Consider the following 23,656-nt stretch of genomic DNA (forward strand, 5'->3'; position numbering starts at 1 on the left):
TGAATCAATACATAGCAGTACTAGTGGTAGTTGAGATGCTCTGAAAGGTTTGTAAGGCCTCCTGCAACCAGGAACTTCACAGGGATGTGGAAGCTCGTGTACTGTGGTGAAAAGTATTCTGGATCTTGTCATGATCTGCAGGACTCTACTATTCCAGAGTGGGGAATCTTGCTTCCCATGGCAGTGAAAAAAACAGAACATGTTTGTGACTGACTGCTCTGGGCCAAGATTGGCAGAGGTGAAAAGCTGTAAAGCTTTGGAACAAAAATGGTAAAAACCCGAGTATTTGCTGTGCAAGTTGAGGAACTCTGTTAGTTTCTCCTCTAATCAGTTTTACAGTGTCTGTCATAGCAAATACAATGTATGGGAGCAAATGGACTTAGTCATAATAGCGAAACAAAACTCACTTTACAAAGATCCAGATCGTCAGAACTCTTTTCTTGCTAACTTGTTCTGAAATCTCTGGGCATTAGCTGCCTGAAGTAGCTCTCTGGGAACAGCCCTTCATGTGCAAATCTTTATCATCACCTGTTTTCATATTAATTTATTTTCTCCTCCTAGAACTTGTTCACCTTGATGTGTATCCAGTGCCTAATTGTCTGGCTTACATGGATATTTCTAGGTAAGGCTGTGGTTTGTTCTTGGGGCTGTAAATACACATCAGTGAGGCATATGGAAAAGTGACATTCTCTGGTATTGTACTGAGAGGGAGTGAAAGCAGCAGTTGGAATTTGAGAGTTGCATCTGGAATGTTGTGTCCAGTTCTGGGCCCCTTAGTTCAAAAAGGACAAGGAACTGCTTGAGAGAGTCCAGCACAGAGACACAAAGATGCTGAAGGGAGTGGAACATCTCCCTTGTGAGGAAAGGTTGGGGGAGCTGGGGCTCTGCTGCTTGGAGAAGAGGAGCCTGAGAGGTGACCTCATTTATGTTTATAAATATGTAATGGGTAAGTGTCAGGAGGACAGAGCCAGGCTCTGCTCAGTTATATCAAATAATAGGACAGGGGGCAATGGGTGCAAGCTGGAGCAGAGGAGGTTCCCAAAGAACATAAGGAAAGCTTCTTTACAGTGAGGGTGACAGAGCACTGGAACAGGCTGCCAAGAGAGGGTGTGGAGCCTCCTTCTCTGGAGACATTCAAAACCTCCTTGGATGCGTTCCTGTGTGACCTCTAGGTAGTCCTGTTCTGGCAGAGAGTTTGGACTGGATGATCTTTTGAGCCCCTAAGATTATATGATTCTATGATAAGAGAAAACTGCTTTTAAGAGTAGTGGCCAGTTCTTCCCAATTTCTATTTCATAAATTTACTTTTTAGGCAGTGCTAAAAGGAAATTTGCCTTTATAGTTAAAGGACAAGATCTTCCCTGATTTAAAGATTCCCTATCTTGCAGAGATAAAACACAATTATTCAAATATGAGACATGTACAGAGGTTGTTTTCTGGATATATCTGTGTCACAAGCCCACCATAAATGCCAGTTTGATAATTTACTCAGCAGTTCAGCAGCTCCTGCAGGTTATCATTGTTCTCCACAGCCCTGGCTGCTGCAGGAGTGTCAGTAGTTGCCATTTGAATGCATTCATAAATCTCACTTTTGTGAGGGAGGTTTGGTAAGGAAAGAAATGGAGAAAGGGGTGCTTGAGTTTTATCATTTAAGGACTGCATGAGGAAAACACTTGGTACATGTGCTTCACGTCTCTCTTATTTAAGGAGTTACTTCTTTTCACCTGGACTGCTGTGCCCAGCTCTGGGGCACTCCACTCAAGAAGGCTAGGAGCTGATGGAGAGGCTGCAGAGAAGGGCCACAAAGATGATCAGAGGATTGGAGCACTTCTATGAGGACAGGCTTGGAACAGTTGTGGTTGTTCAGCCTGGAGAGAAGAGGGCTCTGGGGAGACATAATAATGGCTTTGCTGTGCCTGAATGGGAGCTGTGGCACTAGGACAAGGGGCAATGATTTTAAACTAGAGAAGGGTAGATTTAGATTGGGTATTAGAAAGAAGTTCTGTACTATGTTAGTGGTAGAACACTGAGACAGGTTGCCCAGGGTGGTAGTGGAGGCCCCATCCCTAGAGGCATTCAAGGTCAGGCTTGTGGAGCTCTGAGCAACCTGATCTGCTTGGGGGTGTCCCTGCAGGGGTGTTGGACTAGATGAGCTTTAGAGATCACTCCTGTCCCAGTGCATTCTGTGTCACTTCACAAAATCCATCTGCTTCATTGAGAAGTCTGCTTGAAGCACTCTTGGGCTGTTGAAGGTGAGGGTAACAATTAGCGATGTGCTTCAGCTGCACAGGCTGTGAGTATCTTCTCAGGAGTCTCTCACAAATGTTCTCCTCCACAAAGAGATTTCTTCATCCCCAATACTCTTGATCCTTCTTCTGATCTTGGAAGTAGCTTTTCCCATATGCTTCGCAGCTGCACAGGTAGGGAGATGATAGTGATACTGATGGATTCCTTGCCCCTCCTGCTCAGGACCTTACTGCACTGCCCTTAAAGAAGAAGGGGGCGATAGAAAGTCACAGCAAATGTTACATAGCTGATAAATTTCCTGCAGGTGTCTGTATCTCTCTTCAGACTGTGTTCTTGATAGCCCTCAGTTATCATTTAGTTACACTTGTTTGTGCTCTGTACTCCTAGGAATCACCTGGAAAGCCTGCCTGAGTGGGTGTGCGACAGCAGGAAGCTGGAAGTATTGGACGTTGGCCACAATCGGCTACGTGAGCTGCCTGCCCGGTGAGCCTCCCAGACTGCTTGCAGAATGGATAAGCAGTTCAGAAAGAACTGCTGACTCAGCATGCCGCTTGTTCCAGTGATTGTCAGACCCATTTTATCTTGGGGGGAGGGTTTATTTTTACCGTGTGGGGTGTCGTCATGCCTCGAGCTGCCACACAGCCTTTCTTCTCTTGCTTTCATGTAGAGAAAGCAGTGCCTTTGAGCTCAGGTGGCATTTTTGAAGCTGTTCATGTGACTGTTCAGGCAAGAAAGTCCTTCATTTTTAATACCCAATATTAAATATTTACAGCCAGAACTTTGCATGACAGCTTAGAGATCCAGGGCTTGTAATTTAGTTTCTGTGGTGCCTTAAAGGCTCCAGTTTGCAGTCCTGTCTGAGAGAAAAAGGCAAAGGGCTCCTCAAGCAAGGAAACTGCTCTAAGTAGAGCACTCGTCTTCACTACAAAGATGAGAGGTTTTCCAGAGCCTGAACTTAAAATTGGTCAATACAAATGATAGGAAAACAAGTAAACAGGAAGGAGAACAGGAGTCGAGTTTAAATAATGCATGACTTCTATTAGTTGTTCTTCTTTCTGCAGAGACCTGTTTGCAGTTGACTGTACTGGTCAGGTGCTGGTACTGAGAATTTCTAAGTCCCTGACTTGACTGGAAGAGAGCTGTCATTCTTGGCTGCTCTGTACACTTCATAGGACATTAGGGGTTGGAAGGGACCTCTGGAGATCGTTGAGTCCAAATGCCCTGCCAGAGCAGGACCATAGAATCTAGTGCAGGCCACACAGGAACACATCCAGACAAGACTTAAAAGCCTCCAGAGAAGGAGACTCCACAACCTCTCTGGGGAACCTGTTCCAGTGCTCTGTCACCCTCACTGTAAAGAATTTTCTCTTCATGCTGAGATGGAACTTCCTGTGCTGTAGTTTATATCTGCTGCCCCCTGTCCTATTGCAGGGCACAACTGAGCAGGGCCTGTCCTCTCCCTCTTGACTCCCAGCTGTCAGATATTTATAAACACTGATTAGACCCCCTCTAAATCTTCTCTTCACCAGACCAAAAATTCTCAGGTCCCTCAGCCTCTCCTCACAGGGCAGTGCTCCATCTCCTTAATCATGTTCATAGCCTTCTGTTGGACTCTTTTGAGTAGATCCCTGTCTTTCCTGAACTGGGGATCCCAAAACTGAATGTAGTATTCCAGGTGAAGTCTCACCAGGGCAGAGTAGAGGAGGAGGAGAACCTCCCTCCATCTGCTGGACACACCCCAGGATCTTATTGGCCACCTGGGCCACAAGGGCACATTGCTGTCCCATGGATAGCTTCTTGTCCACCAGGACTCCCAGATCCTTCTCCATGGGGGTGCTTTCCAGCAGATCAGCTCCCAACCTGTGCTGGTGCAGTTTCTTATTCCCTCCCAGATGCAGGACTCTGCACTTATCCTTGTTAAACCTCATTAGGTTCCTCTTTGCCCAGCTCTCAGTCTGTCCAGGTGTCTCTTGAGTGGCTGCACAGCCTTCAGGTGTCTCAGCCAAGCCACAAGAGGTTGTGAGAGAGAGAGGAAGTACTTGGGCACAAAGGGTGAAACTGTGCAGGGATGTGCAGAGCCATTGAAGATTGTAGACAGCTGGTATGTGATGAGCTAGTAAGCATTTTCCATACAGAGCTCTACCACATGGAAGAGGATGAGAAACCAAAAAGTACATTTTTATCTAGGTCAGATGGATGTGCTATGTGGTGTAAACTGTTGGGTGTAGTGTCAGAAATAGATGTCAGGAGCGTGGGCAGAAAGGACTGAGGAGATTTACAGAGCAAACTAACAGGCTAACATGCAAAATATTAATTCCTCTGTTTCTTTCATGCAAAGTGAAACTCTGCTTACTTGGAAGGTGAGGGGAGCAAAAGTTCATTTGGCTTTCATTTGCACTTCATAACAGCAAGGATTATGAAGGCATACCGGATATCTTTGGGAGATTAATGATTAGCTGAAATTAGGTACAGTCAACATCCCACTTGTCTCTCCTGCCATCTTATCGTTAACCCCAGGAAACAGCTTATCTTTGAAAGCTATGCTTTGAAAGCATCTTTGTAGTATCTGCCTAGATAGCTTAGCTCCTAATAAGTCAGCTCACTTGTAAGGCCTAGATCAAAACACAAGCTTTAATGCCTGGTGAACTTGAGAGAAATTTGGATCTGGATTCAAAAGCATATAGACTTACTGATGAGTACCAGGTAAATGCTGGTGCCCAGGTAGTGCACTGGTGTTCCTGTGCACTGCTCTCTGCTTTCCTTTCTACATAAAACAGCACTCTGAAAACCTGTGAACTGAGGGAGCAGGACTCTGCTAGAAGGATATTTGCAACTCTAAACGCAAATGTTCAGACCTTGACTGACCTTCCATTCCTGGAAGGCTGAAGGTTGCACCTAACCTGAACAAACTATGGTTGATACTATGTTCATTTGACTCATGAAGGTAAGGGAAAGCATTTTCACTGTGAGGGTGACAGTCCTGGAACAGGCTGCCCAGGGAGGTTGTGGAGTCTCCTTCTCTGGAGACATTCAAAACCAACCCGGATGCATTCCTGTGTGACCTAGTGTAGGTAGTCCTAGTCTGGCAGGAAGGTTGGACTAGATCTCTCAGGGCCCCTTTCAACCCCTAACGTTCTGTGATTAGGAAAAGAAATAATATAGAAAGGCAAATCTGTAAGTGAGGGTGATTTTCAAGTGAAAGAAGAGTGAAAGCAAAATGGCTAAATGAGAAATCCCTAACAGATAAGTTTATGGCTGCCTGGTAAGTCTTATCCCCCCCACGCTGAGCCTTCTGGAACGATATGACTGTATCCATGGTCATTGTGCAGACAGTGCAGCCAGCTGAGATAACTGCTAGCACTGGGACACAGATAACAGAGCATGACTGTATCTGTCAAGGGGGAAATACTCAGTGTACTTCAGTGATTGCTTTGGCACAATAATCCGGTGACCTGATGTATTGTAGGGAAGGAGCAGGGAGGCTCTTTGTGTGTATTTGGGTCATTGCAGTGGAGGGGAGATTTTTTGCTTTAATGCTGAGTAATTCGAGAGTCTTTGATTGAAACAGGTCAGCATGAGGCACACATACTTGCCAGATTAAACAGTACAGTAGTGGGAATGTGAGACAGGTGGCAGATGAAGTTAATCTTTTTTCCTTCATGTGCTAAAAGTGCTTCCCATTCGAAACCAAGAGTTCTTGAGCTCTTTAGGTGAGATTTTAAACTTGTTGTGTACATCGTGCTGCAAATTTTAGCTGTCTTATTTGTTCTTGTGGCTTTATGGTGTCCTCTGCCCCCCCTCTGCCTTGCCCTCAGCCCCTCAAAGAATGGAGCAGGAGGACGAGACTGCAGGTCCTCTGTCGCTTGTAAAAGCTCAAGAAAGTAAAGCCGCTTAGATAAATTTCATTCACTATAGAACAGGAAAGGAGGCTTTATGTTGGTCTGGTATTAACAGGAAAGGAAAATGGGGGGCAGGGAAATGCACTGGATTGTGAGTCAGCACACGATGAATACAGCAGGATGAAGTTTGTGGGGTGGCTAGTGATTCTGCCTACACTGCTGAAGTTCTCCCATTAGCCAGGGGGATCCCACATGTGCCGGTTTCTGCAGCCGTTATTAGCAGCTACCTCCTTCACGCTCATGCTTCTGCTGTATTCGTGTTTGATCCAGCGCAGTCAGTCTCACTGCTTTCACTCCTGAGTCATCCTTAAGCCTCCTTCCCCGGCTCTGAACAACCTTTTCAAGAAGTTGGTGGAGAGTGGGAAAGCATTCTGGGATCCGTGTGTAATTAATCCCAAGTCCGCTAATCGGCTGGCTGAATCACTTTCTTGTAATATCACACTTAAAGCAGCAACTCTTTGGCTTAAGGTTTTTCCCTAATTCTTTTCTGTTTTAATTTTTCTTCTCCTAAGGCTGTTTTACAACAGTAGTTTGCGTAAGCTGCTGGCTGGACACAACATGTTAGGGAAGCTACCCGATCGGCTCGAGAGGATGCAAGTGGAGGTCCTGGACGTGCAACACAACCAGCTCTTTGAACTGCCATCTAACCTGCTTCTGAAAGCTGACAGGTAAATGGAAAGAGATTTGATCTGCACCTCTGTATGAGGAGCCTTGCCTTGTGTCCTGGGTTAGGAACTTCCCCCACCACCACTATTTAAATGTACCAGCCTAGCTCAGACGGCCTGGAAGTGAGCTGAAGCTGTATTTACAGCAAAGCAAAATTCACAGGCATATATCCACAATATATTTACAGTGATACACAAATGAGAAATAAAACAGGAATCCAGACTACCTCCTGGACAAAGAAACTGCCCAGAAGGGCTCAAAGCTACCTTCTCTTTCTCCCTCTACGTTCCCAGACAGACAAAGCTTATGTTCTGTAAGAGGTGAGAGTGGAGTGGAAGAGAAGCAAAAGGAAGCAGTGTCCTCCAACGAAGTGGGACAGATAGTTGACATGTTGGCTTTTTATCCCTCTCAGCAAACCAGTGAATGACACAGACTTCATCAGTGTTTTCTTTTCACAACCAGTGATCTGATTCCTCTCATAAAAATACTCCAGTTAGCCTCAAACCTGCACACCTTGAGTACTTCCTAGCTGAAAGGATTATCAGAGGTTCCCCTCATTTTCCAGTTGCCAAGCCTTGTGTGGTGAGAAGTCTGCCTAAGTCACCAGAACACACTCTCTTTCCTCTGGGTTTGTTGCCTTATATGGTTACTTCTTTTTCCCCACCAAGTTCCTGCTGAACACCTCCTCCTTGACATGTAGCTGTAAAGTGCAGAACATGCTATTTTCTGCCCTGTGCACCGAGATGAGTTAGTGGCAGTTTCTTTAAATATTTCTCAGGCTCCTTTGATGCAGTGTGAAAGCTGAGGTTGGGCTTTTTTACCTCCTTCCAGTCAGAGGCTAGAACTTACACCTGTCAAGCAAAAGAAAATTGGTGTGGAAGACTGTCAGAGTAACTTGGTTATTCCCCCATCCTTGCTCTGTGTGGTTTGTTTTTCTTCATGCATTTCAGAGGTTTGTCATTAATTTTGCTGGTGTCACCACTGAATCTGCTTTTTGGGTTCTTGTTTTTATGCTCCTGTTTCTTTAGTCTGAGAGTCTTCAAGAACATGCTCTGCAAAGTGGCTGTGATTGAGATGGGGGAGGTCAGAATCAACCAGATTTGAAAAAGACCCTTGAGATCATTGAATCTAACCCAACACCCTTTAATTAACTAAACCATGGTGCTAAATGCCTCGTCCAGTCTCCTTTTAAACACCTTCAGGGTTGGTAACTCCTCCACCTCCCTGGGCAGCCAATTCCAGAGCCAGTCATTCTTTCTGTGAAACATTTCTTCCTGACATCCAGCCTACACCTGCCTTGGTGCAGCTTGAGACTGTTTCCCCTCGTTCTGTCACTGGTTGCCTGGGAGAAGAGACCCCCACCTGGCTATGATCTCCTTTCAGGTAGTTGTAGATAGCAATAAGGTCTCCCTTGAGCCTCTTCCAGGCTAAAAAACCCATCTCCCTCAGCCTCTCTTCACAGAGCTGTGCTCCAGCCCCCTCACTGGCCTCATTGCCCTTCTCTAGACACGTTCAAATGTAGTGTGGGGCTGCTGGAAGGGCTTGCCCTGCTTGATGTCAGCTTGCCTTGTGCCTCTACGCTTCTGCACATAGTACTGGGAATTCTGAGTGCTCAACCCATGCATAATTTACAGACAGTGAGATTGCACTGTGTGGTTGTATTGCTGCTCCTGGCTGTGACAAAAGGAATGCATAACTCCCGAGTCTCTCTAGGTGGAGGAGCAAAAGCAGTGGTGAGCTCACTGCTGTGGCTCTACCCAACAAAGAATGTTGTGAAACCTCTGCTTTTATGCTGTTCATTCTGTCTCAAACCTCTGGTTAAACTTCCTGGGATCCACAGCATTAGGAGATGGAGAATTTAGGTTGGTGGTTAAGTTTCTAAAGGAGCTCTAAACTGTATTTACTCTTGAACGGTGATGTTTTGAGGAACTTAACATTTAGGTTAAAATTTGTTTCAGAAAATGGACTTCACTAGGGCAGGGTTCTGGTTCTGGGCACCAGTATGATACCTGATCTGCTTTAAAGCCTGGATTTGTTTTAAAGAACCTTAAAGTAATTGTTGTGCTTGCCTTTTTTAATCCTTCTTTTTAGCACTCTTGCATACCTGTCCACATTCAAGCCTGTACCACCTTTGGAACAAATTAACACTAGGATAATTTTTCTGATGATCAATTTACTGTTTCAGTTGAGACTTTACAAGTGCAGTCAAAGCACTGAGACTTGGCAGTGTTGCTGCTGTAATAATTGTGATCACCTGGCCTATTTCTGTTTCAAAGTGGTGAAATTCATAGCCTGTTCATATGGCAAGGAGGTTTCACACCAGTAGCTGTAGTTGTTTTGTGGGTGACTTTTCCAACTATTCTATATTAGAAGCTGTATGAACTTCAGAAAGGGAACCTTTGTAAAAGGCTTTTTTTTTTACCAGAAGTTGCAAGAGGAGGTAAAAAATAAAGCTATTTGCAGATCTCAAGTTGAAATTCCTTTCTGTCAACTTGGAAAGGGAAGAAATCTGTTGAGTTTGAGCTACAGTATTATAGATAGCATTTTAGGGTGTTGGTTTGGGGTTTGTTTTATTCTTGAGATGCCAAAATGAGCAAGTTCAGGTTAAAACCAGGACTGGGGGTAGATTTCCAGGAGCTCTCTCAAAATATGCTGAGAAGAGGTAAAGCTACAAAGTACACTGAGTATTAAATGCCTGATTCATGCTTTGGGACATTATCTCATCTGCAGCTTTCGAGCAGTACTAGGCATGTGTGTTTAGAATCTTCTGTGAGTATCAACAAATTCATGTTCAATCACAGGAGATGAACAGAGCTTATTCATTCTGGCATGCCATCACTGTTGTAGCCTCCCTGGCCTGTGGTGTAGTTGAAGCAGTTGGCTTGGGTGGGGTTTTCTCCCATTGTCCCTGTTTAGTGCATTAGGTGACTTGGCTTGCAAATGGCTTCTCTGTGCTGCTGCCTCCACAACCAGTACTGTTCAATTGAGTCATCAGCGACCTGAGTGAGGGCACAGAGTGCACTGCCAGCAAGTTTGCCAAGGACACAAAGCTGGGTAGAATGGCTGATACACTGGGGGGTTGTGCTGCCATTCAGTGAGACTGAGACAGGCTGGAGAGATGAGCAAGGAAAAAGAGAATGAAATTCAACATGGGTAAGTGCAGAGTCTTGCGTCTGGGAAAGAACAATGCATGGATCAGTATAGATTGGGGACTGACCTGTTGGAAGGCAGTGAAGGAGAAGGGGACCTGGGGGTCCTAGAGGATAGGAGGTTGACCATGAGCCAGCGGTGAGCACTGATAGGCAGGAGAGTCAGTGCCATTCTGGGGTGTACAGAAGGGTTGTGGTTAGTAGGTCAAAGGAGGTTTTGCTCCCCCTCTACTCTGCCTTGGTGAGGCTGCATCTGGAGTACTGTGGCCAGTTCTGGGCCCCTCAGAAGCACACGGAACTGCTTGAGACAGTCCAGTACAGAGCCACACAAATTATTGAAGGAGTGGAACACCTTCCTTACAAGGAGAGACTGAGGGAGCTGGGGTTCTTTAGCTTGGAGAGAAGGGGACTGAGAGGTGACCTCGTTCATGTTCATAAATATGTAAAGAGTGCCAAGAGCATGGAGCCAGGCTCTGCTAGATGGTGCCCAGTGACAGGACAAGGGGCAATGGGTGGAAACTGAGGCATAGGAAGTTCCATGGAAACATGAAGAATATTTTTTTCCCTGTGAGGGTGACAGAGCACTGGAGCAGGCTGCCCAGGGGGGGTTGTGGAATCTCCCCCTCTGGACATACTCAAGACCTGCCTGGATGCATTCCTGTGTGGTGTGGTGTAGGTGATCCTGCTCTGGCAAGGGGGTTGGATTGGGTGAGTTTTTGAGTTCACTTCCAACCCCTGACATTCTGTGGCTCTGTGAACTGCTGCAAAAGTGGTAAGTGAAGGAAAACAGATTAGTGCCGAATGTCTGAGTGTGGAGCGTCCTACAGGAAATACCTTCCTTTTGTTTTGTTTTGAACTGTGTGCATCTGTCCATAGCCAGGCGTCAACAGAAATGGATCTGGGCCAAGGGGATGCACTCAGGGGCTCTTTTTAATAAAAAGGTAAAATGTTTCTCTTCTTCCCATGTTCCCTGGGAAGAACAATCTGGACTGACAGTCATGCCAAGAGAACTGTTTCCTGAGTGGGCTGCCATGGTATCTACCCAGCGTATAGTGTTAGACAAATCACTTTACCTTTCAGAACCTTTATCTCTCCATAAAATGACTTTCCTTTTCTTCTGCACCTTGGAAAGATGAGATTATTTTTTTGGAAAGGTCCTCAGGTCTGTTCAACTGACAGATGAGATCGTGTCTGGAGATGAAGTCTCATGCTGTGAATTATAAACGCTTTCTTCTCCTCAATCCTGACTGTTCGATGGAGTGGGTGTGAAGGGCCTTGGGCAAACTTCAGCACAAGCAGTGGTGGTCTTTGACATCTTAGACCAGCTGAAAAATGGGTGCATTAGTGCACAAAGAGAATATTGCTTTCACCAACCCCACCCCCCCTCCAAATCAAATAATGATGAACGAAAACCAACAGAAACCACCTGGGAAAACTCTGTTGTCTTCACAGAAGGATCAGTGAACAGTGCTTTCCTGCCTTAACCCCTCAAAACCCACTGAGAAGGTGCCAGTCCCTGGTGGAGAGTACAACTTAGGGATATTTTGTTGGTCTTCTTTGCAATGAATTTTCTATTTTAAACTGATACTTGAGGAGAAGCTGAGGGACTAGCCTGTGAGACATTTCTCTGACCAACACACAACTCGGGTCTGTTTATTGTACTGAAAGTATGCACATCTTGATCATATTAGCGAGGATTTCTCTTGTAGGGTGAGGATTTTCTTGGCAAGATGAGCGCCACAGGAGGCAGCCAGATAATCCCTTCATTTCTCATTACCAGATGCTGCAAAACCAGAGAATTCATAAATGTGCTAGGGCTGACAAGGAAAACTCCCAAGCTGAATCCTGAAACTTTTTTGTGCACCTGCATTCCTGCCAGACTTCCATTTCTGTGCACTGCTTCATCTCTTGCGATGCCATTTTTACTCTGTCTGGTTCCCATGCGGACCCTTTGCTGCTTTCCTTGAACAATGTGCACCAAGCTACCATCTTGTGACATGAAAACTCTGCTGCAGAGTGTGCTTTGGATAAGCATTCCAGAGCTTTAGCTGGATATGGCAGAAAAGCAATGGCAGTGGTCAGGAAGGTTTAAAAACAGCTTTGAAGGGCAAAGATGTGCCTTGTGCCTAAGCTTGCTTTCAGTTAGCATGAGCATTTTCAATGCAAATCAATAAAACAGCTGTTGGACTATTTAAAGCAGTTGTGTGGTGAAGGTTGTAGCTGTGATGTGCACAGCTTACAACCTTGAGCTTTGATTTGTAGTATCTGATAGTGGCCAGCTGTGGTGGCTAAGCCACTGTCACCCATTCAGAGCCCATCTAGGCTCTCATCTGTGTGATTCTTGTTCTTAGCTTTGTTCAGCTGCTCGTATCTGCTTTGACTTGCTGGTTTTGTGTGTGATTGTTATTTGATTAGGTTTGGGGTTTCAGTGTTTTTTTGGTTTTGTTTGTTGATGTGGGTTTTTTGGGGGGGTTGTTTGTTGTTTTTATTTGGTTGGGTCTTTTTCTGGAGTTCTGGAAGCTGGCCAAGATAAACTTGCATTTGTTTGTTATTTGCTGTTTCCACCCACTGTGGCTGCTTTCATTTGATGCAAGGATTCAGTCTTAACCTTGGATGCAGATGTGAGGGAGGAAACAAAGTCAAATGAATGCAAAGAGCTTTTAGAGTGTTTAATGCACAGCTTTCATGGCAGAAATGTTTAACTGTATTTATTTCTTTGCTAGCAGGTTAAACTTTGCAAGTGGATATATTAGAAATTAGGAAAATTCCAGTTAATTAAACAGCTAATGATAGGTTACAAAGTAAGAACTGAGGAGACAACAGCAGTTAAGTGGATAGTTGGCAATCTATCAACAGGAAGGAGATACACTTGAGTATTTCCACCTGTTTACTTATTATAAAGGAGGAGAGATGCTCTCTTTTGCACATGCTGTCAGTACTGCCTTAACTTTATTTTGCCCCCCACATCCCCTCTTTGCCCCCCCCAGACATGCTCAGCTTACAGGATTCTCCCTTTGCACACCTGCTACCACTTTCATAAATTATTTTATGATTAGGTGATCAAAAACTGAGGCCCTGTTTCTGCAGTAGGGACTGAAGGAGAAATGTTGTGTTTTGATTGCTGTGTGCTGATGGAGATCTTGAGGTGCAGGCCACAGCAGAGATCTTGATCTCTCTGCACATTCTCCTTTTGCAGCTTACAATATTCTTTCTGCCTCTTAGCAGTACTTCCAAGCTAAATACAGTGGTTTGGATTTGCTGCAGCTTCACCATTGGTTGCAGTTGTGTGTTGCTCCTTTTCATGTTGAACATTGCTAGGCTTTTTGCAGGACTTGCACTTTTCAGTGTGTCTAACCTTTTGAAGAGTGGACAGAAATAAGTTTTACTCCCAAAGGCAGTAGAATGAAGATGCTGTAGCTGGATTGGAGAGGAACACACAAAATGGCATGTCACAGAATCGCAAAACCTTAAAGGTTGGAAGGCACCTGCAGAGGCATTGAGTCCAACCCCCCTGCCAAGGCAGGATCCCCTAGGGTAGTCCGCACAGGAATGCATCCCAGTGGGTTTTGGAAGCCTCCAGAGACGGAGACTCCACAACCTCTCTGGGCAGCCTGCTCCAGTGCTCCCTCAGCCTTACTGCAAAGAAGTTTCTCCTCACTTTGAGGTGAAACCTTCTGTGTTTCAGTTTGTAGCCCCTGCTCCTTGGCTTATTGCTGCTAAGCACCAAAAAGTGATTGGCTTCATCCACCTGACACCCACCCCTCAGGTATTTATACACATGGATCAGATCTCCTCTTAGTCTTCTCCTCTCCAGACTAAACAGCCCCAGGGCTCTGTCTTTCTTCATAGGGGAGGTGCTCACATCCCCCAGTCATCCTCCTGGGGCTCCACTGGACACTTTCCTGCAGGTTCCTGTCTCTCCTGAACTGGGGAGCCCAGAATTGCACACAGTATTCCAGCACCCCATTTAAAGATGTACAGGAAAATACATGAATCCTAATTCAGGTACAGGATACATCAGAACTTCCCCAAAACCTTCCCCCCAATCCAACTAAACAACAAAACCCCAGTGCTTGTTTTCTATCCCACCATTGTCTCTGGTTAGGCCCCAACAGGCCTTGAATGCACAGCAAGAAACTCAGGGTGGCACTGAAGGCTGCCACAGGCAGGTTTACTCCCCCATTGTTTACCAGACAGGGACTCTCTCCAGAGAGCTGAAAGAAGAGAGGCAGGAGAAAGATTTCCTGCCCACTTATAAAGTGAGAAAACAGTGAGGATTTGGGGGATGGCTGTATTCTTACAAGTGTCTGTATTCAGCTTTTGTATGTGCTAGAGGTAGGTATTGGTGTTAAGAAAAAAATTCAGACCTTTAGCCATTTTCAGTAGAAGATTTTTCTTCCTCTGCTTTTTGGAAGTACAGGTTGAGCTCAGAATCCTCTGAGTTGAAATGAGGGATGCATATGACTGTGTATTAGGTCTGTGTTGTTGAGTTAGATCTGTGTCCTTGATTCTAGACTACTTTTTAGGATGGCCCTTTTGTTCTGGTTTAGAGAAATTAAATCTGGCCAGAGGTTGGGCTTCAATGCCCCATAAAACCAAAGGTGACATATTCCAGAGGGAAATCCATGTTTATATTATGACTCCAGAGGAGAGTTTGCACCTTGTCAAACCTGAAGGACTCTGGCATCTCCCTGCCAGTGCATTTATTTCTTCATCTCTGACACTTCTAGTACTTGCTAATTCATGCCCTCCTTGCTATACTGTATTCTGGTGTGTGCTCAGGCTGCTGAATTCAGGTCTTTTTTTAATGATGCTGTGCCCCTTTTTTCATGAGCTTGTGGTGTAGTGTGTGGGTGAAATTGGAAAGGGAAACAATGAATTTTGGACTGAGTTTTAATACTTGACATTCTGCTCCCATCTGATAAACAATATGAGTGGGATATCTTCAAGGAACATGAATCAGTTTAAGTTCATGCACAAGAGAGATGATAACAGTTGTGCCCAAGTAAATTTCCACTCCTCTGGAGGGCATTTTTAAGATGTGCCTTCCGAGGTAGCAGCTGGCACACTGCACGAGGATAAAGAAGTGGAGGCGTGGAAATAACCTGGAGGAGGACTTCTGTATAAAAGTAGTGTGAGGAAAAACCTGATGGGCAAGTACTGGGGGCTTGGAAACTTTTTTTGCATAAGATTAGAGCTTTTGGCAGCAGCAGTCTGCTGGTTCTTTTCCATTCTCTGCCCAAAGACTGGTGTGTGGGGGGGTGTCCCTATTTTTTTCATAGAGAGAATATTAATTGTTGTTTCAGAATGTGTTTGCCATTTAACTGTAACAGCTGGTCAAAAGAACATGTAAAACAAGCAGCATACTGTTGCTAAAGAGTTATTTTAATTCTAACGATGTCAGCTACTGGCAGAGCTCAGTTGTGATGATCCTGAGCCTGTTTGAGTGCTACCCAGAATCAGAGCATCGTAGAACCCAGGCAGAATGGTTACACACAGGGCAGGTGAGATGCCCTGCTGCCACAGGGTTCCTGTTCTAGACTGTGGGCAAGCGTTTGCTAGCCATCTAAACTGTGGCTCATCAAGGTAGCAGGATGGAAGATTTATTTCTACAGGTTTATTTCCAGCGTTGTTGCATCACACTCAGCAAAAGTCTTTTACCCCTCTACTCTGCCCTAGTGAGACAACACCTGGAACACTGTGTCCAATTTTGGGCTCCCCAGTTGAGGAGAGGCAGGGACCTGCTGGAGAGAGTCCAGTGGAGAGCCACAAGGATGACTGGGGGACTTGAGCATCTCCCCTATTAAGAGAGACTGAGGCTGTTTAGTTTGGAGAAGACTGAGAGATCTGATCTATGTCTATAAAGACCTGAAGAGTGGGAGTCAAGTGGGTGGGGCCAATCTCTTTTTGGTGGTCAGCAGCAATAAGAAAAGGGGCAATGGCTACAAACTGGAACACAGAAGGTTTCATCTCAACATGAGGAGAAACTTCTTTGCAGGAAGGGTGACAGAGCACTGGAGCAGGCTGCCCAGAGAGGCTGTGGAGCCTCCATCTCTGTAGGCTTTCAAAACCCACCTGGATGCATTCCTGTGTGAACTACACCAGGGCATCCTGCCTTGGTAGGGGGGTTGGATTCGATGAGTTCTGCAGATGCTTTCCCACCTCTAGGGTTCTGTGACCCTGCGAAAAGGGTGGGGGCAAACAGAGCAACAGCTCTACTCTTTCCTTTCCCCACTGGAAAATAGATGCATCGAGGCTGATTTTTTTTTGGCAGGAATGTGCAGATTCTGACCACTTGCAAATACCAGGAATAACTTGGAATTTCTCATTATATTCCACCAATGCAGAAATCTTATTAAAAACAGAAGAGCTTTTTATTTTTCTTTTCAGTTTTAAATGGCTTCAGCATAGTGAACTGTATTAATTTCAGCCATATCAGAGCAATGTGCCTTTTCTTATTCAAAGCTTTTGCTAGTGTTTTGGGCTAGCAGTACTTGAGCAAACTAAGGTTCTTCTGAAGTTCATAGCTGTGGGATGCTCTCTAGGTTATCTGCTAGCTCTGTTTAATCAGTGAAAGATGTAACACTCCAGGTTATTCTGCTGCAACCCATAAGAATGTAAGTAAAATAGATTCCTCTTCAGGGTAGCAGAATGTGCTCTTCCCTGGGAGATGTTTTGCTGACACTTCCTCATCTCCCATCATATTCCTGTGAAAATCCAATTCTCCCAACAGCCTTAAACTTCTTTAATGTGCAAGTTTTTCCAGGCTGAGCTGGGACAACCATTTTGTACTATTGAGTGGTACAAAAGATAGTGTGGCTTTGATGTTAATGAAAGTGCCTTTTTGTGTGGAGAGAAGAGACTTATGATGCATATTAGATTGAAGTTAGCAAAGTAGTAGCTGTCTGTATTTTAGCAATAGGTGAGCTTGCTGCTGTTTAATTAAGCATAGGAACTGTTGATGTGGTATGGTTCAGTTTAATAATCCAACTTTGAATGAGCTTAATATAATTTTAGTTTATAGCTGAAGGGTGAAATCGAGCAGCATCTTCTTAGAATAAAGAAATAATTAAAAAACCCCTTTCAGCTGCTTATTCCCTTCTCTGTATTAATCCTCTCTCTCCTCCTTTCTTCCTCTGGAGTTTTACCAAACTTGTGAATAATGAATGAGCCTGAGGATTAAACTCTGTTTCTCCTAACTGGACTCCTCTGTCTATGTAAAACAGCTAACCTAGTTTCAGTTCTGTGCTGTGCTGAGAGATTCTTGCTTCTAATGGAAATAGTGGTTGGGTTTTTTTTTAATCCTTTGGCATTCCACATGACTACTCGGTAGCATATCTGACCTTTATTTGGTGCTGAGCAAGTCTCAAACAGTGGCAACTCTTGCAAATCCATTTAATTCATTAATAGACCTTAAAGGTCAGTGGATTCTTGCATGCATGGGAAAAGCTGTCAATATTTTATGACTTCTCTCCAGATCGATGACAGGAGCACACCTACCTTTTGTGTCCTGACCAGTGGCTTTATAGGACTCAACCAGCTCATTTCCAAGTCTCATTTCTGCAACTTTCCCTGATGCAGCTGCCTGTTCCTGTTAGTTGATAGGAGCAGTACAGCCTGGTTTGAACACGGTCACTGCAGACTGGCAGGCACACACTTACTTCTGTATTGCAAGTTCTCTAAGGCAGCCTTTTCTGAAAAGGAGAGGAAGGAAGAGAGAGGTCTTACTTCTGTTGTAAAGACGTGGCCAGAGTTGGTTACTAAAGGATAAATAGCCTTCTTTTTCCTTTGCTTTGGAATTGTGTGTGCAGATTCTAGCCCTCAAGATGCCTAGTGCATGTATTCCTCCAGTGCTGCTGCAATTGACAAACCAATCTTCTGTGTGCAGAACTTGACTGGCAGGAGTGGGCAGTGCCTGTACCTCAACAGGTTTTCTTCACATCCTGAAAAAAGTCTTTTAAGGGAGAGAACTTACATCATTTTTGTGTATCTGCAGTCCTTGCTGCTTGTGGTGGGACTGCAGAAAACATTCACAAGGGCTTCTGCTACGTTGGGGAGCAGGTGGAAGGACACTCAGGGCTTCCATAGAGATCTGACTGTCTTGCTGTGTAGATCAGCAAGCATCTGATTTTTTTTCATTAAATTACTATTAGGATTCTCTCCCTTTAAAATCTGAGAGGCAAATTACCACTTGGTCTCAGAGTTGGTTGGTTTAGTTTGTTTTTTGGTGTGATTGGTGCATCTTTTTAGTTATCCAAATTGGCAAAGAAAAAAACAACTGTGTTTTGCAGTTGTTTTCAGACCTGCAGGTTTAAACAAAATACTGTCTGCAACCCATCCAGCACTTCAAATGCTGAAAAAACTGGCTGGCTTTTCCCAATGACTTCTTTTAATCACTTGAAGGGCAGCTGTAGTCTCACGGGTCATTGGCAATGGATTCAGAATTTGTTATGTGAAATGAATATGGAAATTATGTGGTGTGTTATTGCTCTTAACCTGTTGGTAATTTTGGAGGCACTGAGGTCTTGGTATGGGGTAGATACATTTTGACATCCTCATTTTGCTGATGTTTTGTTTTGTGCAAATGTGTTTCTTCTAAAATGTAATCAGAAATTTTATTTATATAATTCTAGACTTCTGGCCTTACTGTCTGTTGCTGTGAATTTGTTGCTCTTGACCTTTGGTTTTTAATACTTTACTCTTAAAAATAATGTAAAGTCTTGCACCTGGGAAAGAACAATCCCAGATATCAGTATCGATTGGGAACTGACCTGTTGGAAGGCAGCAAAGGGGAAAAGGATTTGGGGGTCCTAGTGGATGGGAGGTTGAATATGAGCCAGCAGTGTGCTCTCATGGCGAGGAGGGCCAATGCCATTCCAGGGTGTATTAGAAGGGCTGCAGTTATTAGGTGGAGAGAGGTTCTCCTCCCACTCTGTTCTGCCCTGGTAAGGCTGCATCTGGAGTACTGTATCCAGTTCTGGGCCCCTCAGTTCAAGAAGGACATAGAAGTGCTGGACAGAGTCCAGTGCAGAGCCACAAGTATGATTAAGGGAATGGATCATCTTTCTTATGAGGAGGCTGAGGGAGCTGGGGCTGTGCTGCTTGGAAAAGAGACTGAGAGGTGACCTCATCAGTGTTTATAAAGATGTAAAGGGTGAGTGCCAGGAGGCTGGAGCCAGGCTCTGCTCAGTGATGCCCAACGACAAGACACAAGACAATGGGTGGAAGCTGAGGCATAGGAAGTTCCATGGAAACATGAGGAGGAATTTTTTTCACTGTGACAGAGCCCTGGAACAGGCTGCCCAGGGGGGTTGTGGAGTCTCCCTCTCTGGAGGTATTCAAGACCTGCCTGGATGTGTTCCTGTGTGATCTGGTCTAGGTGATCCTGCTCTGGCAGGGGGGTTGGACTTGGATGATCTTTCAGGGTCCCTTCTCACCTCTGAAATTCTGTGATTCTGTGTGATTTATACTTCTAGATAAAACCTGCAGGATGTTGCACTGAGCTCCCTTCGCAATTTCTCTTTGCAGCCTGAGATTTCTTAATGCTTCTGCCAACAAACTGGAAATGCTTCCTCCAGCCACTCTTTCTGAAGAAACCCACAGCATCTTGCAGGAGTTGTATTTGACCAATAACAACCTCACAGATAAATGTGTGCCCTTGTTAACAGGCCATCCACACCTGAAAATTTTGCACATGGCTTACAATTGCCTACAGAGCTTCCCTGCAAGGTAAGTAACTGATTTCATTGCCTCTGGCCCACCAGTGGGTGGGCATCATGAAATATTTTCACAGTGAGAACTAAATTGCAGAGAAATGTGATGGCACAGGCTGTATTTTGCATGTAGTGATACTGCAGTGGGTGGATTCACCTGCTATGCCCTCTTGAACGTTGCTACCATCTCTTGCATTAACACAGACAAGGAACTACTATGTGTTAGTTGGTGTGTTCTGATTGCACCTGGAACTCTTTTCCACTGCACTAACTCAGCGTGACCACGGTATGCTTTTAAAGTCCAGCAAGGAGGTCTTTGTTTTCCCTAGCTTGGTCACTTAGCTTACACCTGGTGGTCTTCTCCTTAGAAGGCATTTGTGAGCATAGCTGTCTTGGAAATGTCACCTGCAAGAGGACTAAACTTGGCAGCAATTTATGTGCTCAGAATTCACTCTGTTTTAATCACAAATCTTTCAAGTGTAAGTTGTGGTGTAAGGCTTTCAACCTTGGAAAAATGCTGGTGGTGTAAGGCTTTCAACCTTGGAAGAGATGCCAGTAAATAGAGGCATCTCTGTATTTGTGTGATGTTCTGAGCAGCTGCATTCCAATGACAAGGGGGAGGAAGGGAGATGAATTGAGGGGAGGGGCTGAGTGGGGCACTTGGAGGTAGAGGAGGTGAAAATACAGGTTGAAGTGAGAAACTAGGGTTGGAAGAAAGGAGAAGTAAGAGTGGAAGTGAGCTGGAAATACGGAATGTAAGTAAAATAACTAATCTGAAAAGTAGCATTAACAAAACATTGACAGAAACCAAACATTGACAGAAGCAGCACACGTTTTGTTCCACTACTGCTAGTGTCTGATGTGAAGAGAGGTGACAGGCACTGCTGTGAGCAAGGATCAAAGTCCCTGATTTTATTTTCTGCTGCTCTTATCACCGCTTCAAAATAAAATATGCATGGCTATTAAAAGAAAAAAACCCTCTCAAACTCTTGTTTTCATAGCAAAATGGCCAAGCTGGAACAGTTGGAAGAAATTGATATTAGTGGGAACAAACTGAAAGCCATTCCAACAACCATCACGAACTGCAGACGTATGCATACTGTAATTGCTCATTCCAACTGCATTGAAGTCTTCCCAGAAGTCATGCAGCTTTCTGAAATAAAGGTAAGGAAAGACAATCTCCTTTGGAATAAGCAAGTATAATGTGACTTTACCAGTTCTCTTCTCCCTCAGGTCTCTCACTGCTACAGGAGACTGTATTCTCAGAAACTGCAGACATCTGACAGCTGTTCTGAGGTCATATGCAAAGTATTCACCTCTTTTGCCTCAAAGTGGAATGGAAGAAGGGCCTCAAAATCTAATTTTTTTGCATTCAGCTTCACTAGATCCTATCTTCTCTGCCAAATAAGTGTTAATTGTCTTCCTGTGACAGTCTGTTACGGTACAACTTAGACATTTGGTGAGAGCTGTGTGTAATTAACTCTTGCTACCTTGGCAGTTGGTGGTGTAGGAATGGACGTTGTCGAGAGCACACATGAAAAACTACTGAAGGTGCAAAATGAGATAGGCCTAGAGGACAGAGATGAATTGTAGAAGTGCAGGGTTTGAGTATTCAGGCAAGCTACTTGAGTTTTCCTAATTGCAGGCGCCTTGCACAACTGGAGGAATGCTTAATCAGTCTCTTGTATGCTCTTCCAGAAGTAATTTTGTGCTTTCCCTGACCCTTCTTTTTGTGGGACGCATTCCTCGCGTAACCACGCCGAAGAGCACTGCTGCTTACCTTTTGTGAGTTGATTTCCTGCTTCTTGCTTGGCTACAGAGCAAGGATATTTCACACTGCTTGCTGTTTTCTACTGGCCGGAGCGGGGAGGCAGTTAACTCCCAGTATGCAAATCCTGTGATCTGGCAGAAAATCCGTCATTCTCTGAGGCTGAGATCTGATTGCCTATTCACAGACTCAAAGCAACTGAAGTGTCCTTTGGATGCTCTGTAAAGTCAAAAAGCTACGTTCCCACACCGCCGCGGATGTCTCGGTGTCTGGGGTCAGGCAAAGCAGCAGGAGCAATGAGTAAAGATGAGCTTTGTGGTTCTAGCCAGGAAATCTCAAGCTTGTGGGTTTTGGAATACTCCTCCCTCTTTGGAACAATGGCCAGAGGAAGCGGAGGGCCATTTAGAATCAATCAGAAGCAAAGCCTTTCTTCTTAGAGGAAGAATTGGAGTGGGGGGGAGCGAGGCTCTGCGTGCTAAACATTTCTTGAAAAACAGGAGGGTGGTGTTAACAAGAAACCTCAAGAAAACAACCAAAGAACCTCCCAGAGCAAACCACAAAAAGATAATGTAAGCACTGATGGGAAGCAGTCAGCTTTGGGGTTGTGTGTTTTGAGGGAAGCAGAATGCTTTCTAAAAGCATTAGCAATTAAAGTGCTGCTCGGCCGTAATGCTGAGCTGCAGAACACTTTGGGAAGACCTGACAGTTGTGTTCTGCTGGTTCCCTGTGAATGTTTAGTTCTCTGCAGCAGCAGGAAGAGGCATGGATGTCACTAACTGTTTTGGGAATGCAGGGATAGCATGCATGATTTCAGCGAAGTGGGCACAGTGCTCCACCTTTGTGGAAAAAAACCTGCCTGGTATTCAAGCCTGGGTTTGAGATGCTTGAGATGAGTTCATGTAGTTTCCGGATTGGAAGGTGCTTTACTGGGCACATGGATTCTTCTGGCCTCTTGGTGGCTTCTCTAGGTCAAGGCTAAGTCAGTTTGTATTAAAATGAGCAAGTTTGGATCATTTAGGTGCTGTGCTTTCCTGCTTGTCTGGAGAGTGAAGTTAAGGACTAAATTTAACACAGATATGCAGAAGTTCCTCTTGGGTTGTTCTTCAAACAGTGCAAATAAAATCAAAGAAATGCTAACCTGATAAATAATCTATTCACTAGTGCCTGGAGACCATGGGCTCTGCTGTAGAATGCTGCTGCCTTTGGCATATTGGGCCTTTAATGAGAAAGCTGAAATTACTTTTACCAATTTTTGTACTTGTTACTCCAGCATGAGTTGCCATCAAATTTGTAATGGCATTGAGGTGTTGTTGGACACAGCAAGGCCTGCTGGCAGCTTCTTTAATCTGCCAAGTAATTACTGCCTCTCTGGAAGCAACAAGGAGTTACTCAGAGGCCAAAAAATCTGTCTGGAATAACTGTTAAGCTATCCACTATTTTATTAGCATGACATTAAACTGATTTCCTTATCAGGCTTAGATAATGTCAGCAGTTTGTTCTTCATAGATAATAAGGCCTCCACATTAGATGGCCTTAGGATTCAAGATGTGGGTCAAAAGTTCATTATTTTGTTTTGGAAAGTGTTAGAGATTTTTCTTTTCCAAATTTTGCTAGGTTACCTCAAGCCTTCTCCCAGCTCAGGAGCAAATTCCTCTGAATATGCCTACAAAAGTGCACGTGTCTCACTTCTTTCAGTGGCTATACTGGTCAAAATGTGCAGCTGTGAAAATCCCTCCCCCCCCCCCCCCAGCTCTTTCAGCTTTATTACAATTGTTTAAGTTCTTCTCTTTTTAAATACTTTTGGAAAGTATTTAAACAGAGTGTATCTCAAAGATCATCCAGTGCAACTCTCAACCCAGCACTGAAGGGTCAACACTAAACCATACTCCTAAGTGCCAGGTCCATATGCTACTTGAACAACCCCAGGGATGGAAACTCCACCACTGCTCTAGGCAGACCATTCCAATATTTGATAAACCTCCTAACATCCAGCCTGAACCTCCCCTGGCACAGCTTGCAACTATGTCCTCTAGTCACAGAATCATAGAATTAATCAGGTTAGAAAAGACCTTTGAGATCATTGAGTCCAACCTACCACCCAACACTGTCTCATCAACTAAACCATGGCACTAAGTGCCTCATCCAGTCTCCTCTTAAACACTTCCAGTGACGGTGAATCCACCACCTTCCTGGACAGCCCATTCCAGTGGCCAA

The 23,656-nt window shown here is 44.6% G+C and overlaps 1 protein-coding gene and 1 long non-coding RNA gene across 2 annotated transcripts in view; one reads left to right on the forward strand and one right to left on the reverse strand.

Moving 5' to 3' along the window:
* PHLPP1 (PH domain and leucine rich repeat protein phosphatase 1) overlaps positions 1 to 23,656 on the forward strand; it is a 163,243-nt gene that overhangs the window by 127,523 nt on the left and 12,064 nt on the right. The window contains exons 8-12 of the mRNA XM_064160853.1: positions 562 to 622; positions 2,635 to 2,730; positions 6,659 to 6,814; positions 19,490 to 19,690; positions 20,676 to 20,838. Of these exons, the coding sequence (XP_064016923.1) occupies positions 562 to 622; positions 2,635 to 2,730; positions 6,659 to 6,814; positions 19,490 to 19,690; positions 20,676 to 20,838 (677 nt within the window). The remainder of the gene's footprint in view (positions 1 to 561; positions 623 to 2,634; positions 2,731 to 6,658; positions 6,815 to 19,489; positions 19,691 to 20,675; positions 20,839 to 23,656) is intronic.
* Positions 12,616 to 21,691, reverse strand: LOC135184782 (uncharacterized). Its single transcript, XR_010306173.1, has 3 exons — positions 21,455 to 21,691; positions 17,462 to 17,655; positions 12,616 to 13,378 (listed from the first exon to the last, which is right to left on the reverse strand). It is a non-coding gene; the product is annotated as an uncharacterized LOC135184782 (long non-coding RNA).

The sequence above is a fragment of the Pogoniulus pusillus genome, chromosome 21 (genome assembly GCF_015220805.1).
Source record: "Pogoniulus pusillus isolate bPogPus1 chromosome 21, bPogPus1.pri, whole genome shotgun sequence".
NCBI lineage: Eukaryota > Metazoa > Chordata > Aves > Piciformes > Lybiidae > Pogoniulus > Pogoniulus pusillus.